This window comes from Sphaerodactylus townsendi, linkage group LG08 (genome assembly GCF_021028975.2).
Source record: "Sphaerodactylus townsendi isolate TG3544 linkage group LG08, MPM_Stown_v2.3, whole genome shotgun sequence".
Taxonomy (NCBI): domain Eukaryota; kingdom Metazoa; phylum Chordata; class Lepidosauria; order Squamata; family Sphaerodactylidae; genus Sphaerodactylus; species Sphaerodactylus townsendi.
Genome location: NC_059432.1, coordinates 46,016,136 through 46,034,213, shown reverse-complemented (window position 1 = coordinate 46,034,213; position 18,078 = coordinate 46,016,136). Strand labels below are relative to the sequence as shown.

Here is an 18,078-nt window from a genome sequence, read left to right as displayed (position 1 = left end):
TTCCTACTAGCTATGAGCGGAAGAGTTGTCCCCATTAAATCTGCTCCATTTCAACATAGGTTGAAAAGAACTACTTGTCCCAGAAAGCCTTGCGGCAGTACGGGAAACCGGAGTCCGGGGAGAGCCGTGTAAGGCGCCGGCGCGGTGGCTGCTGGGATCCTCGTCGGAGGTGGTGGCGGGGCTCCATCATGGCGGCTTCCATTTCTGGCTACACATTCAGTTCCGTCTGTTACTACAGCGCGAACAGCAGCGCCGACCACGTAAGTCCTCGGGCCTACTCGTCGTCCGGCCCTGGAAGGGTGGGAGGCTGGGGGTGGGTTGTGAAGCGAGCGTTGGCCCCCCGGTCGTGGGCAAGCTAGGTGGGGATGGGCAAGAGGAAATGATGGGTGGGAGGGGAAGAAGGGGAAGGGAACCGTCATGGGGCCAAAGAGAAGAGTCCCGAATAATCATTCAGGTGAGTTGGTTGTGCGGGGAAGAAAAACGGCTGGAGGCCACTTCCTGCAAGGGAAGATAGGAATGGGCAAAACACCACTTGGTCAGGTTAGGGCTTTCAGGGGAATAGAAAAGATGGTGAGATAACATAGGAGTATTATGCATTTCAACAAGCCTATGCTGTGTCAAGCCTGAGGTGTCATTACTTGCTTGCTATGGTTATGAGGAACTGCAGAATGATTAGAACGTATGGTGCTGCTTGTAGAGAGAGTCCTTTTGAAAAAGTGGGAACCCCCTGGGTTAATGTACATTTCTGGTGCGTGTTTCAATGACATGGAGAGGTGCTGTGTTGAACCTAGGAGCTGGTGTTATGAGGGTGTGGTCAACTCCTCAACTTGTGTTTTTTTCCCATAAGACAAATCTTCAAGCAGATGTACATTTCAGCAGTTACTTTGAGAAAAGGGAAAATGCTGCTGTTGCAGTGTTTAGTTTCTGGTTGTAACCACTGAATTAGATAAGTGAATTAATGTGAATTGATGGTTAAGTGTTTTAATTGCTCTCTGTGCAAAGAATATTTGCATGTGAGTGAGAAACTGATGTGGCTAGCCGAACACCAAACACTGAGTTGTCTTATTTCCTGCTATGCCAAATTGAACTTCTGGAGTCCATCCATGGTCCCTTCCACACATGCAGAATAATGCACTTTCAATCCACAATTGTTTGCAAGTGGATTTTGCTATTCTACTCAGTAAAATCCAGCTGCAAAGTGCATTGAAAGTGGATTGAGAGTGCATTAGTCTGCATGTGTGGAAGGGGCCCATGAGACCCTCTGTGAGGAAGTAACATTGGCGTTGACTTCATTTTTGCCACTATGACCTACTGCTTAGTTATTAGGATATTGAATGTGTTCCCACTGAACTTTCCAGCTGCCTGAGCTGAGGGTTAAAGAAAGAAAGGGAAATAAGGTTAAAAAAATGGTTAGTTTTGAGGAGATCTGAAGAGTTACTGTGGGTTAAGAGCAAGTGTATTCTAATCTGGAGGAACCGGGTTTGATTCCCCGCTCTGCTGCTTGAGCTGTGGAGGTTTATCTGGGGAATTCAGATTAGCCTGTGCACTCCCACTCACACCAGCTTGGGCTAGTCACAGCTTTTCAGAGCTCTCTCAGCCCCACCCACCTCACAGGGTGTTTGTTGTGAGGGAGGAAGGTCAAGGAGATTGTAAACCCCGTTGAGTTTCCTACAGGAGAGAAAGGGGGGATATAAATCCAAACTGCTACTCCTTCTCCTTCAATGTGATGTAGAAACTGTTAAGCAGTGATTTTGTAATGATGGTACATGACACTTTAGAAATGTAGTGAGATTGAGGACTGTAGCAACTGTAGACTGACTTGATGGTCATTCAAGTACTACTCAGGGCTGACCTGCTTAGGTTCTGAGATCAGATTTCCCTGGCCTAGATGTTGTCTAAAACATAACTCTAATGTCCTTGTAAACTCACAGGTTTCCTTGGTTAAATCACTTAAAAAAATAACAGCATTGAAACATTTGTTTTGTTTTGAAAGGTGAAGTAGTGATGAGGAAGAGAGAGCATCCATACTACTTTATCATGGATTATATCTCCCAAAGTCCTGGAGGTTGTAGTTTGATGCAGATGTTAAAGATTTTCTGCTCTAGAGCTCTACTTCCCACATGCTAAAATTTACAGTATTCCTTAGGTTAAAAAACAACTGTTAAACAGGTATATTCAGAGTGTGGAGAAGAGAATGAGGGACACACCTATAAATGCACACATGGATAAACTGGGTCTTCAGTTTCAGATTGAGGTAAAAATTGGGCTCCAGGTATGAAAAGCTTGCAGGTGGTTGTGTCAGGGTCTCAATCTACTCCCCATGGTCTCTATTATCCCCCTCCCCCACCAGCCTTTTTGTATGCTTCTTTACATCACTTTCTGTCAACAGGCATAGGGCCTCTAGTAAAGTTAAACATAATTATCTTTCTGTTCCTTGTATTTGCTATGCAGCTATTCTGTAGGAATGCTTTTCTATTACTTCCATTTAAATATCTCCTTTAAATGCTTATCTCCAGTCTGACTTTCTTCTTTTGATCGTCCTGTTCCCTTACTTTTCTAATGTGCTCTGTTTAACTTTAAATTGCAAACTTGCATGCAAGTTTTTTTCACTTCAATTCTATGTAATGCCTGCTGGCTTTGGAGGTTGCTCGTAGTTGCACTGGTCAAAAGCAAAAGCCACATAATAAATAATAATTAGGCATTTTGTACCTATCATTGTACACAGTGAACCTTGTTCATGCAAGGACTTGTGCACCATATCTTTGGTATAGTCTATATATGGGGTGGAGTGTGCCTCCTTTGCTATATTGTCTGTGTTCCTGGTAAAGTTGTAAAAATTCTGAAAATTTTGAAGCCAATGGAGGGAAAACCTTTTCCGAGGGGGGGGGGGGGACACCAAATGTTTGCATTGAAACAAATGCAAAAAAATTGTTCCTATCAAACCTAACCTTTTACTGATGCAACAACATAAAATGCATCATTTATAACTTAGCTAGCATATAAAATTGTATTATTGGGCATATCTATGGAATTTAAAAGTATAAATATATTTTTGTATAAGAATAATTGTAAGTGTGTTCAATAAAGTGTGGCAAACTGCTGCACCTTGAGGGAAAAATAAAAGTTGAAGATAGAAAACAAATTTTGTAGTACATAGAATATATTACGTAGACAAACTGTCATTGAGGTACAGCCTGTGAGACTGCTAAAATGACTGGATAGTAACTTTGTGAAAAAACGGAATTCTTTATCATCAAACATAGCTTATTAATTGTTGCCATAATTATTACATTTAAATTAAAATCTGGTAAATATTGTACATATTTAAAATATGTGTATGTTAATTGCCATCAAGTTACTTTTGAGTCATGATGACCCTATGAATCGTAAGAAACCTTTTCAGTGGTCCCCAGAATTTCCCATGGTTTCTAGATAAAAAGAATTGAGAAAGGCCTCAGACTTTTTCCTGGTGTTTATTTGAAATGAATGAAATTCTTTGTTAGATGAGGTTTTTCTACTGAGAAAAAAATATTTCATTGGATGTTTTTTCAGCAATCCTTAGAATTTCTCAAAAGATCTCTGATCTTTTGATTCAATACATTTTGTGTGAACAACCGTGCCATGAGAAGTGTTTTACTCATGTTAAAAGACAAAATATATCGTAGGAATTTCTATTTAGTTTTCACCCAAATTTGCTAATTTGTCCTTTCCATCAGAAAAATAGAAAGAGGGCATTAGAGGGGGGAAATTTCCTTCAACCCCCCCCCCCCCCCCGGCCCTCACAGTTCTAATTTCAGGTTATGCTTTCACAACTTCTCAGAAGAGTTTATTGGAGAATATCCTTAGAAGATGTTAAATTATTTCCTCGGGCAGGTGTATTACTCCACATAGCTTTGGGGCTGGTTAAAAAAACTTACACATTTTCCAAGATCGGAAAATACAGTAAGAATCACATCTGTGAAGGGGTGTAGTAGGGATATCTGTTGGGTTAAACTGAGAAATAAGCCATCCTGGAAACCAGAGGTTCAAATTCAGTTTTTTTGTTTGAGTAATGTCTGAAATTTGGTGAAAAATGAATTGACACTAAATGATGAACTATTTACTTGAATCTATAAATGATTCATCTGCTTGTATTATTTTGCTATTCGTGTACTGTTACTTGTCATTTCTGGACCCATATTTTTTCTTTCTTTCTTTTTTGGCTTATTGGCCTTCCAAAGTTTCTCTTAAAAGAGCATATTTACATTACAGTTCATTTGTAATTGTGTTTTTAAAGGACCCATTCCAGTAAAATGTGTTTATCTACAGAAATGTTTTCACACATTTCTCAAGATTTTCATGTGGAGTTTTCAGTTTAATTTTTTAAAATGTATTCTTCAAGGGAGATTTGTTCTAGAACACACCTGCAGAGGCAATCGTTATGTTAGAATAGGCTCTTAATCATGTGTTTCTATATAAAAACTAAGCCCCTCTGGTTAAGTAGTGCTTAACTCTAATTTCATAATACTTCATAGAAATTGTGTGTCTTTTGTAGCCATTATTTGTTTTCTTTGAAAACAACATTGATTTGCATTTGCATGGTGTTTTAGATTGCTGCTAATTATAATTGAATTGAGTTTTTATGTGAGTTTTCCTGAGGCCACTTTGAGGGTTGGTACATGGAATATAAATTTTGAAAAATATTATTCTTCAAACCTGCTGTTTATTGGGGATAATTAATCTACCCAACAGTCTTAGGTATATGCTGATTGAATATAAACTGTGCTGTGGACTCAACTCTTTCTCATGTTACCCTATTTTTAAATAAGTGAACATCCTAACTTAAATAGCAAAGAAAGGTCTTGTGGTGTTCTCCATCATTAATTTTTAGAACTGTACTCTGAAGTTATTTAGTGCTTTGGAGAGCCTCTGCTTTCACATGAATGAACTTTGATTATTAATCCTATGACACATGAATGAATCCTGTTTGCTTTGGAAAGTAAATTTCTGGAAGTCACAACTGTCCAAAGCAGAAAAAAGGAACATTTCTGGCTGCTGGATTCTGACCTGCATACTCTTTGGCATCAATTTGTGGTTCTCTGTTATGCCATTAACACATTATTCTTTCAGAACAGAACAGCACACTCTTGTTTGTCATGGCTATTTTTAGAATCTGGCTTTCAATTTCTTTACCTGTGCTTGCGGTGTTCAACAAAGAAAAGGAGCTTTGAATCCGCTGTCAGAATTCTTAACCTTTATCCTCTAGCTCTGTTTTTCACAGATCTTTCTGGGGTACTTCTGATTCTTGGTAGATTCTTGCAATTTTTCAAAGGTGCACTGTGCTTTGCATGAAACTTTGAATAATAAAATGCCCTTAATGTGGTAGAGGCAAAAACATGACTCCTGCTGTGGGAACTGGGAGTACGCACTGCACAGAGAGAAAGCAACAATCCTGAAGTATTTGCCAAACAGATTCAATTAAAATACTGATATTTCTTCCCTTTTCTTCCCCCTTACCTTCTCTGAAATACAACCTCCCAAAACAATCTTTGTTTTATACTAAGGTTGTAGCTGTTTTATATGCTTCTGAATTTCATGTTTAGTTAGCTGCGTAGAGAAGCATTTGTTGCAGCCCACTTTCAAGACTATGTTCACCAAGGCCTCAATGCATGGGACATAACATACCCAGCTAAAATATTGGAAATGCCTGGTAACGACACACTTCTTTACACATGACCTATGCCTGAATGTTGCTGATCTCAAACCAAATCCAAAACAGATGTCATTTTTTCTATGTTAAGGTCACTTTACATATGGCATGGAAGATGGCATCCTAATAATTAATGTTTGCATATGGGAAAAATGCAAACATTAAGTGCTAGGAAGCAATCTTCCATACCATAAGTAAAGTGGTTTTGATGCAGAAAAAAAGGCATATTTTGTTTTGGGTGTGTTTTTAGATGAGTAATTGGCAAGCATATGTCACAGAATTGTCATTTTGTCACTCTCTAAAAAGTCTTTCCTTTTTATAGGAAGGATTTCTGCTTGGAGAAGTAAGACAAGAGGAGACCTTTAGTATTAGTGATTCACAAATCAGCAATACTGAATTTCTGCAAGTAATTGGTAAGTAGTACCACTTCTACAAACTCTGGAGTCTTGCCTAAAGTGAAGTTTCTGTTCTGTGTGCAAGAGACCAGTGGCACTTTAAAGACTAACACAGTTTATCTCAGCATGAGCTTTTGCTAATCAGAGCTTACTTCCACAAATGCATTGACCAGGCTACCTGTCTCAAATTATCTGTTCCCAAACCCTCTTAGGGCAGAACTTTCAGGACTAGAAGTTACCTTAATATGTGAATATATTGTATTGATGGGAAAAGATGTGAAAGTTGTGTAATAATATGTGAGTTAAATTCTTCTTGTAATATTTGGTAAATGTGAGTTCAGGATATGAGGCAGGATCAATATTTCAGGAGTCTGTATCTGAAGTAGATAGGCAGTGGAATGAAGCAGAAATTCCAAGGCAGCGAAAGAGGAAGCACAATATCAATCAGTATGTGAAGGACGTTGCCGTTTTAATCCTTTCCCATGTAAAAGGTCTCTCTGAATGAAACGATCAACCCATCCGGGAGAGAGCCTAGATCTTTTCATGTTGTGCTGTTTCTTTGCATTTACAAGGAATTGTTAATTTAGCAGAATTTAGAAAACTATAATCTTGTATCTACTATCTGAGGTGTTACTGACCGTTCTACCACCTCAGCATTCTGCCATCTCATTACCACTTCATTCTGTTGCATATATAAATCAGGCTTAAGTGTGTTTTGGAACAGTTGATGGGTAGAGCTCAGTAGAAAGGAAGCAGCCCTGGACTTGCTCTTGGAATGTAAGTGGTGATAAGCTGATTGAGGATCAGTGCTGTTAAGGTCAGCCTTGTTAATGTACCTTGAAGTTTTCATAGAAAGCCTCAAATGATCACATCTGATTTGGTAAGAGAGAACTTGTCAGAAGTTATGTAGTTAAAAGGAAGGTGAAACTATGTGCATAACGCTGAAAAGGAAAGGCACTACCAGGACTAAGAGGCACCAGCATAGTTGTCAAGAAAATGCAAGAAGATGATGGCAAAGCAGGTGAAAAAGAGAATACGAAGTGCACACTGCAGAAAAAATGCAGACCAGAAAACCAGCCTGAGAGTTGCTAGAGCAGTGGTGTAACCAAGGGGTGAGAGGATTGCTGAAGGAAGATGAGGAATGCATAGAAACCAAATTAATTCTATGTTGAGTTTCTGTTTACACAGGGGCTTCGCTTTGGAGCAAAAGATGTCACAAATTGACTCAAATAAAATATTATTTAAAAAATGACTCAAACACTGTTTAGTTTTTTTAATAAATTATCTGGAATCTATAGTTAATAGCAGATCTGCCCAGTTTTCAGATTCCACCAAATTTAAAATGTTGAAAACCAAATTGAATAGTGCAGAGCTCCTAAAGGATCATGTCAGATTGTGTGTAGGAGAGTTTGTCAAATGGAGCTCAGTGATGCACATAAAGTGATGCATACAGGGTGATGCATGAATGGAGAAAGTGGGTAACATTTTCCTTCTCCTATAACATTAGAACTTGAGGCACCTAAATTACTGGGCAGTAGATACAGGATGGGTAAAAGGAAATACTACTTCCATCAATGAATAATTAAGTAGTGAAATTCACTGTGTTAGGAGACACTAGCTGGCTATTAGGAAAGGTGACTGGTAGAACCTCCATGTTCAGAGGCAGTAGCTCTGTAAATTCCAGTGGAGAGGCAACAACAGGGGAAGGTTTGAGCCCCTATATACTGTTTGTACACCTTCTGAACTGCATCTGGTTGGTCACTGTGAATCACAGTACTAGACTAGATAGACCATCAGGCTGATCCAGCTTTGTGGTTCTTATGTTTTATATGACCAGGTTATTAATGTTTTTAAGCAAAACACATACAGGATTGCACATGAAGAAACAATGTGCAGATCTTAGAAACTACTAGTAGGTATTTTTCTTTAATTGATGTAAAGTTTTTCAGTAGTATCTTTAAAACATGTAATATTGATTTATTTTGGTTGTATGAGAACATGTAAATTACTAGCATCCTTGATAGTAAAGCTTACACTAATATCACAGCTTGTATTGCTTTGCTTATACTTACCATAAGTACTTGTTGGGTGCTGAATTCTTTGAAGAATAGGGAGGTTAAGTGAGTTAGATTTCAGTGAGTTCTTGAAGTCTAAGTTAATCCCATTTATTCTGACTACCTCAGTGTTGTGCTATTTGATTTCCCCTTGAGATATGTTAACTGGTGCCAGGTGCATGTTTTTTAAAATAAAAATTAGAGAAGGTGGGTCATGTGCAACTATGCGTAGCTTGGTATTGTTTTCCACTTCAGTAGTCTGCAGCTAAACTGTAAACTATCTCCCTGTTTTGGGGAAGTTTAAAATATGATTCCTTCTCTAAAGGGAACAGTGACTATTGAATTGGAAGTTCATTAAAATCACTGGGGGTTGGCACTGCTCACATGCATATTGATGAACTGCAGTTATTGTATTGCATCAGTTCCCTTAAACCTTTGCTATGAAAGCTGATCTGTCTTTCCTTATTTGGTGCCACATGGAAGTGAGTGTCTTAGGTGGGGCAAGTAGCATTAGTCTTTCCAGGAAGGTGAAAACGGAACAACATAGGATTCTCTCCTTCCTAATGTTTACTTAGCTTATATTCAAAAACTTAAGACTTCTTTCTTATTTCATACTCATTTTATCTCTAGTTTTCATTTGTATTTTTTAGCCAGTTATATTTTCTTAGCCCAGCATCTCATTAATTTATTCTCTTTGCTTGATCACCTTTCTCCAGGCTTTGGCTTTATTTTAAGGTACTTAGCAGGTTTTAGGTTTATATAAAAAAATGAGTGAGAGGCCTCAGTGACAGTGTCATTCCATACGTTTCAAAGTTCTTGAATTGTATACCCTTTTGATTTAATCTTCCTGCAGTAGCTCAGTTCTGATGAAATGCTGATGAAGAACTTGCTGTAGTAGCCTCTTGTTTCATGCTTTCATCCTTTCTGCTTCAGTTCATTGCATATGTGTGGCCACTTTTTAAGTCAGGGCCCACTGAACAGCATGCCGTGCAGCACCCTTTCGAATTAGTGACATTGAATGGGTTTCAGTGCTGATTCAACATTAGGCAAGCTTGACACCTTCAACATTGCAGTTAGTGTTTCGGTTATTGCTCTGAATTGTATGACGATACATGTATGCTCTCTTGATTTGTAAATTGTGTGGACCAAAATGCATATCATTCAAATTTTAGAAATCAAATAATGAAGACACCTGAATGCCTATGCAAGTCAAATAAAACACAAAATTAAAATTCCTATTTTTCTTTTCACATGATGGAAGGGGTATTGTAATCACCAGTTTTATATGCAATTTACAATGTTCTGGAGAGAAACAGTGAAATTGAGCTCCCTCCCCCTCCCCAACCTCCATAGAAGAGTTAAATTTTGTTGGACTAGATGAGTAGACATCCTTGGCATTGTCATGCACAGTGTGATTTGGACTGGTGACTTCCTCCTTCATTTTCCAGTAGTCAGTGTCATGACAACGACTGTTTTTCAGAGCTATAACTTCTAAGCATACTAGCAATAAGGAAGGTAAATGTCCTGTCTGTCTACTCCCCTCTGTGTTTGACATGTTCTCAGGCCTTGTCCCAGTTTGACAATTCTTGATGTGCTTCAAACAACTGATTTAAGGCTGTGGATTGGATCTCCACAAAAAAATTAGTTCCTAGTGAAAAATACTTACCACAAGCAATGACCAAACCCACCTTTTTTTCTTAAGATCACTTACTTACGTCAGAATATATTATCAAAATAGTAAACAGGAGCCTAGTGTCTTGCTTCTTACTCATTTGAAGTGGTGAACATGCATAAGTGACCCAGATTTCAGTTTATTATTTCTGTAATAGAAATATTTACTAGTTCTATCAGTACAATGTCACCTTTCTTAAACAAGTCCCTCACTTGTTTAATTTTAATGATAAGCTTTATGAAAGACAGTGTAAGATATATAATGTCCAATTTTTAACAATATTTCATGATATCAAACTTTCTGGAGATATTTGTGTCCACAGAATTTGAATTACCAGATTTGTCTAAGAAAATATCTATAGGGTTGGATCCTAAGCCACTTCCTGCTTGTATGAGATTAGTTCCTCCCATCCTCTCCAAATGGTACATCCAACTCAAAACCCTATATTGGAGAAAAATAAAAAAATAAGTGACACCTCAGTTTGTGAGGAAATGCTGGTACTGGGGGACTCACATAAATATGAGGGCAGCAGTTGTTCTGGAAGACAAATATTAATTTACTCAATGTCTGGCACTTGGAGAAAATATAGCTGCAATTTTTTCATTGGACTTCAGCAACTAAAATATATTTTCTTACTACAGAAATCCATAATCATGAGCCTTGTTCAAAACTCTTTAGGTAAGTTATTCTTACCATATTTTCCTGTACTTAATGTAGTTGGGGTGAATCACGTGTTAATAAGACTCCTTTATGTTGACCAGAATGAGCTTCCAGCTTAATCTAATTTGTAATATTTTTTGTCCTTAGCTCCTTAGAGGTTGTTGTTCAAAGTAGAAGGAACCGGCTGAATAGAACAAAATAAAGCACTGATTAGCCATGATTAGGATTGTTTCCCCACTGCTAGTGCAGCTGCTGATACAGTATAGTGGTAATGGGGCTTTCACACAGGTTCCCTGCCCCAGGGCCTCAGCAGTGGCCATTGCCTCTCCTCTAGGCAGCTAGGGGACGATATCAGGGAAAATCTGAATTTTCCTGCCCACACAACAGCCATCCAGACTTCACTGAGATGTTTCCCAAAATGTCACAACAAAGAAGGTTTGAGAAAGATGGGAGAAGTGAGGTAAATAACCTGTATATAAATGGCCTAGATCTAGAAGCTCTGTATGTCATGAGCCTGGAAGTAAATTTTTTCATAAACATCATCATACAAATTATGCTGTACTCAACGATTTTATGAAACAGAGTGATCTTAGCGATATTTCCGGATTTTTCTTTACTGCTGAAATCTGTGGATACATTATATTCATTAGACGATTTACATAGAATAAGACAAGATATAACAAGTAAAGCAAATAAATTCACTATGTTAGTGTGTCCCACAGTGTGTGTCTCGCCCTAACTTGGATAGCCCAGGCTAGCCCAATTTTATCAGACTGTAGAACCTAAGCAGGGTCATCTCCAGTTAGTATGTTCAGCAGTGGACAGTGACAAACAAGTGCAGCACTTTTTCTGCCTTGAAACCCCCATAGGTCAGATTCAACTTGATGGCAGAAAAGTGCATCTCAGATTCCGCGCCCCCCCCCCAGCCCACCACCACTTTGTTCAGAGCATTTGTAAGAAGTGTTTTTCCCCAAGCTAGTAGAAATGACCTTTCAATTAAATGTAGCAGGTTTTGAAAGCAGTAGCCATGTGTGCTTTTCAGGTTAACTTTAATCTTAATAGTGTGTAGCATCAATAGCATGCTCTTTTTCCGCCGCTTTTATACACTGAAATAGTTCAAGACCTTGCGCCCATATTGGTCTGAACATATAATGGCTAAATCTTCAGTGATCCACTCTAATACACAAGTAACTATAAATTGCCAGTTCTAGTAGTTTATTTGCTTGTAATTATAGCCTGTGGTTTTTCATACACATGTAGGTGGAATTTTTAACTGTTTCCAAACTTTGAACAGAAAATTGCTTCCAATCTGTCTTATTGCAGTGAAATGCAAAGTCAATCTAAAAAGAGCCGAAGAATTTGGCAGATGGCTGTCCAGCTCATGGTTTGTAATTGTTAGTCTAGGAAGGGCAGAGGGAAAACATTGGTGGAGGACCCTGCATCCCCAGCCTTCGTTGAGCCATTTGGCTGTTGTCTACCTCTAAAAATTGGTAGATCACATGTGCTCATTGAGTAGCTGCCAGCACCTGTCATTTTAAGATATCTGGGGCAGAGTCTAACAGGCCCACCTCTGCCCCTCCATCTCACCCACACATATACGTCACTTATTCACCCATATATGCAGTCTGACTCACTTGAGAACTGACCTATACATAACCCAGTCCTTCAAAATATCTTCAGTCTGGAGACAACAAACAACACAAGTGCTCGTCACATCACAAGTTCAGATTGTATTTGGTGGGAAATAGTAAGAAGAGAAGGTGTAAGCAGTTGCTTGCAGAAAAGGAGCAAAAAGGCAGGGAAGGATTTCATGCACACAAAAGAACTCAAAGCAGGGCTAAACTAATACAAAAAGCTAACATAGCTTCCTTAACCTGAGCCTTTGCTTAATGGCTTATAGTTTTCAGAGACCATGGGCAATGTTGGGTTAACATGGACCTATCCTGGAAGGGACTCCTTTTCCCTTGCTTGCTGTAAATTTCTATATCTAGAGGCTGTTGACAAATAGTTAACGTTAAGCATTCCAGGTGCTTCTGTGAGAGACCTGAAGGGTAGCCTCCACCATTTTGATTGTTGAGTTGGAGCTAAAAGTATTTCTGATAGGTCTCAATTTTAAATTTCCTTTTCCCTTGTGGCCAAATTTAAAACCTAAAGTATATTATAAAAACATAACCAATGACCCGTCCTGAGGAAAAGGTATGAAGTTCCTCCCCCCACCCCACAAATTAAGAGTCCCAGAACATAAAATGGCCTTGCAGCATCTTCTAAAAACTTCTGTAGACAATGTCTCCCTCTTACCTCCGCAGCGAATCTATTCCACAGGATGGGAACTATTTTGAAAGACGCTTAGGTGATGCCAGGCAGGCTACCTTAAGTAGGAGAGCAACCACATAGAGAAATAAAGATGGCCTTTTTGACTTTAATAACTGAATTCATTGAAAAACAAAATATGTTATATGTCAATCCCCAGTTGAGAGAGAGATTTTTGTGTTGTGTTCCAGCTGTTTATAGATTACACATATAAGTGTTGGAATAAGTCTTGGACTACTATATCCCCCACACCTTACATAGAGCAGTATGCATTATCTGAGGAAGCACCATTTCTGAAATCTATCCAATGATATATCACAAAGGTGAATCCTACTTCCATATAAATGTGTATGAGTTTGCTACATTCAACACTTAAACAATCCTCTATATGTAGTTTTTGTGTCTCAGTGTATGCAGGGTGTATCAGTGCAGTTCATGCAAGTGAATTTTTCTCATACTATTAATATAGCTAACTGTCCCGCAGACATTATTTCCACTTAGCTTTCCCCCAAGAACTAGTTCAAAAAGATTCACTGGCTTGGATCCAGTTGGCAGTGGAAGATGAACAGTTTCCCCAAATTCTTTACTTCCCTGCCATCTCTTAATCTCAGAAAGATGATTCCTGAGGTAGTGGCATCTTTGGGGACAAAAAGCCATGGAAGTTTAAGTGTTGGCTGCGGTGAGGATGGGGTAGTACCGAAATCAGTGATGGTTCTTTGATTCCAAGCAATAATCTTCAGTTTAGTTGTGTATCTTTTATTGATGGAATGGCGATAATGACCGTGACAGTAGCAGTGTTGCTTTAAAGGGGGCACAGTTTCATTGTTTAGTTCTCTAAACATCCCACAATTTTTAGTGACTTGTATTATATAAAGAAATTAGTGAACAGGCTGTTTTGCCTAAATGCGCTTCTTTGAAGAGTATGCTGTTCCATTATATATGATTATGATACACAAGTAAAACTTCATTTTAAAATTTCTTTTCTAAGCTTTTATGACTATGCAGGCAAAGTCAATGAAGAGGATTTGGACCAGATTCTCAAAGATCGAAGAAAAGTAGGTTTACGTATCTTTACGTATCTTTACATTTATTCTTTTATTGTTATTATTTATTCAATATGCTTCAAGAAAAATTGTGTATTAAATCTGGTTGCTCATGTTGAATTATGAGGGAATAACTAAAAATCTTCAGAAGTTTGTCAGTCTTCAACTGTGTTGCCTGTGACACGTCACCTTTGAGAGGAGGTGTTCGTGTTCAGGGCAGAGATGAGTGTGTATTGAATTGCTTTAGGATGTATGCTAAGAAAAGATGATGCATAAAATGGTCTCTTGTACTTTCTGTAAACTCAATGCAACAGAAGCAGGACATTTATTATTTGGGAAATTTCTAATCTTAGTATAAATAAATTCTAAGAAGTTGGAAATAAATAGAATTCCTTTTTAATTTACAGCAATAAAATTGTAGTAAATGTAATCAGCTACTTATCTCTACTACCAGAATTTCTAATAGAAACCTGCAGTACCTAATTCCAGTACACGCAGAAATTAAAGGCCTGCTTCAGAGGACTACCATGACAGTGCCCTTAAACAGATTCATCACTCAAAGCTGGGGCATTTCAGGTGGTAACAAGTTTGCAAATATGGAGTCACAACCTGAAATGTTTGCAAGACTGAAGTAAATCTTGCCTCTCAGTGAAAGTGTGTGTCCTTTGAACAGAGATCCAGTTATGGAGAAATCAGTCTCTTGGACTTTGTGAACCCAGTCCATATAGGGCTGTAAAAATAGGAACTGGGACCCACAATTTAAAATGGTAGCAGAGCCACACTTGTAGAATATATTATTCACTCATTAATATTTATCACTGGTATTAATGGCTGCCTTGTTCTTGTTCATTATGAGAATGTGATTCAGGCATAGACAAAATCTGTTCCCCGAGAAAGGCATAGCTGTTACAAAAGCCAAAGTAATATATTCCCATGGTTAAAGCCTGTGCCTTAAGGTCCAGATTCATGAGAAATGCCGCTTAAGGCTTTTATCAGTTGAAAGTGTGACCCTCATGCAAAACAAACAAATGCATTACTTTTCCAGGACAAGGACCACCTCTGTGTCCTGTCTGGAGTTTCAGCCTATTAGTAACCTGAAGGTTAAAATGCAACATGTCCTTCATATGGAAAGGAAAACTAGGTATGAGCGTGATCAGCATGTGGGCACTCTGGATGACCTTTCTGCACAGATAATGAAGTTGTTAAAAAGCAAGGGACAGTAGATGGAGCTCTGTATAATCACACAAGAGCTTCCACAGGGAGGACAACAATCTCTAATACAAGTACTGTGATCTGTAATCCTGCATTGAGATAGGGGGGAAAACCCAACTGCAGAGCAACCCATCCTGTCATTTCATGAGGTTACCACAGTCAGTGCAATGAAAATTTGCTAAATTTATGGAGCAAATTATCGCCTTGATCACATACCTTCTTGTCTAGGTGAAGGCCATTGGCCAAGGCAGTGGCCTTAGTTTTGAACCCTGGCCCAAAGCCCACTTCAGATGGTTCTGGATAATATAAGTACTCATGAGTACCTGGAATTGCTAAAAGTATGTCCCATTCACAATGGTTGGTATCCAAAGTGGCATAGTAGGGACTATATAAAAGGATGTTAATACTTCAATAAGTAGTAAAACTGCAGAAAGGTTGTAATAAGCTTACTTCTAAACTGCAAAATGTTAGTGGTCTTTAAAAAGATGTCATTATTCTGCACAGATTTAGAAGCTAAGTGACAGGTATCTGTGGATATATTTCTAAAATGAACACATCACAACATGTAACCATTATGCATGCAGTTATAGATAATGTGAGGAGATACTTTATGTAGATTACAAGTGTTAAACCTAAATGTGAGACTGTACACGTAGAAAACTCCTACTTCTATAAATAGAATAATTATGTTTAGGAATACTGGCGTCATGCTGGCTTTGTTAACTATATTGGTTGTACCTTTAAAGTATTAACAGATAAAACCATCTTTATCCTTCAGCTAATACTTTATCCCCTTTCTTATTGTAGAATGTTATTGGATGGTACAGATTTAGGAGAAATACTCAACAACAAATGTCATATAGAGAACACATCATCCATAAACAGCTGACACAGATTCTTGGAGTGCCTGACCTTGTCTTCCTTCTCTTCAGTTTCATCTCCACTGCAAATAATTCAACACATGCTTTAGAATACATGCTCTTTAGACCAAACCGAAGGTAAACAATTCCTGGTTGGGCTGGGGAGAGTGGCTACAATCTATTTCAGTGGTATTTGACGAGAGTGTCTATAGACAGGAAGGGTTTTCACAGGCTTTTGTAAGTATATGGAAAACTATTTCTTTGTGATAAAGGTGTTGAAACTTTCTTCAATGCTTTATTTCATAGAATACCAAATGTGTTGCCTTCCTTTTCCTCTTCATTGTTCAGAATGTTTAAAACTGCAGTTGATTGTCTCAGCTTAAAATAGCTTAAACAAATTTGGAGAATTAAGGCATCACAGTTGAGTGACTTTTGACAGACAAAATCATAAATATTTGTTGGGCTTTGGTGTTTCCCAAAATAGCAACTTGAGTCTAACGTTATATTAAGAAATTGCTGTAAAAGTGTTTAGTAATATGTTGCAATAACCCTCGAAAGCTGCACTTGGAAGTCCTGATACTGGTTGTTGAACTTCAGTGCCTCATAATCATATGATAATCTGCTATATTGTCAGCATATTTATTAGTCCATCTATCTGCCCTTTGCTGAAGTCTTTCTTTTCAGACCTTTAATGCATATAATCTATCTGCAGAAGGACTCAGTGATTCACCTGGGAGGTTTTGTGGCATCCTAAAGAATAACAAATCCTTAGAGTAGAATAGAATACAATGGCAATTGAAGAGGACAATTGGAATGGTGAAATTATATTAAATTTAGACAGAACTAAAACACTAGTATATCCTTGTTCATTGCTATGTCTTCTGTGCAGTCCCAAGTGGGAACCATACAGGCCAGCTGCAGCCATTGTGAAAACCCCTGACAGCACAAACCACTTTATCACCATTCAGCACTGTTTTCCACCCAAAGTACCCATAAAAATGAGTCTTTCTCAGGTCTGTCTGGCCGCTGCTAAAAGACTTGGCCTCTTCTTTCCCTCTTGAGTTCTCCTGAAAGAGGAAAATACACTGGTTAAGTTGCTGCTGTTATTTCTCTCTCCGCTTCTACATTCATCTCCATGGCTTCAAAGACTGTTTTAAAAATGCTCCAAATGCAGAACTAAAATGGTTCAGGTGGAAGACCAATATGCTTGCCTCTTTTGCCTCAGGGAAGACCATGACATCTCTCTGTGTGTCTTCTGCAACCGGTTTACCTTCAAGACCTGAAAAGAGGAATTTGTACCTTAAAGCTGCCCTTTGGGAAAGTGTCTTGAAAGGAGCACCAGTGTCTCCAGCATGCTCTGAGAAAAAACCACCCAAACACCTGCACATGCTTCCTCAGTTCTGCTGACCCTGCTGCTGACTGCGCAGTTGGTCCCTACCACAGTGTTGATTCTGTCTGCTCCAAAGCCTGTTTCAAGCGATCATCTTTCTCCAAGAAGCCAGTTTGAGTCTCCAGTCAAGAAAACCAAATGTAAGATTAAACAGTTGGAAAAGGTGATGTGTATTGGTCTTCAGTAGAACAGCTAAATTATAGAGACTAACAAGTTTTTCAGGGTATGAGCTTTTGAGCATCAAAACTCCCTTTATCAGATACATGGAAAGGACACCACCTCATCTGGAACTGAGGGCATAATTTTGATAAATGGGAGACTTTCCCACCATCCCTTTGAGTCAGAAAGCAAGATGCAACATCTCAGTTTCAACTGCTTTTCTGTCGCCAATGAGTCAGCAAGGATACCTGATATCTCTGTTTTATTTTCCTACTGTACTTTATTCTCTTTATCTTTTTCTAGCTCTTCCATTACCATCCTACCCGGAACTTCTGGTTCTACCTTGAAGATACTAGATGCATAAATTTGAAGCCTCTCTGATAATTTTTTGAGTAAGAAAAATACTAGTTAAATGATAAACACTAGTTGGAGCGGCTCAAGTTGAAAGTGATTTTATTGTTTATGCTTTCCTGAAACGTTTTGGTGAATTGTGAAGCTCCCTTGGCACAGGACAACAGATGGAAGCTCTGCGCAGGAGGAGGAGTTAGAATTGGACTCGCTGTCCACGAGCTTGAGTCACTGCTTAGAAGGTTGTAATTTTTACACATCTGATTATCTGAATTCCACTGTACCC

At 38.6% G+C, this 18,078-nt stretch overlaps 1 protein-coding gene across 1 annotated transcript in view; it reads left to right on the top strand.

The window, feature by feature from the left end:
• Window positions 1-149: 149 nt before the first annotated feature.
• The window catches only part of ABRAXAS2 (abraxas 2, BRISC complex subunit), a 29,662-nt gene continuing 11,733 nt past the window's right edge, over window positions 150-18,078 (top strand). The window contains exons 1-5 of the mRNA XM_048505624.1: window positions 150-260; window positions 6,012-6,102; window positions 10,452-10,488; window positions 13,769-13,835; window positions 15,843-16,033. Of these exons, the coding sequence (XP_048361581.1) occupies window positions 189-260; window positions 6,012-6,102; window positions 10,452-10,488; window positions 13,769-13,835; window positions 15,843-16,033 (458 nt within the window). The 5' untranslated portion in view covers window positions 150-188. The remainder of the gene's footprint in view (window positions 261-6,011; window positions 6,103-10,451; window positions 10,489-13,768; window positions 13,836-15,842; window positions 16,034-18,078) is intronic.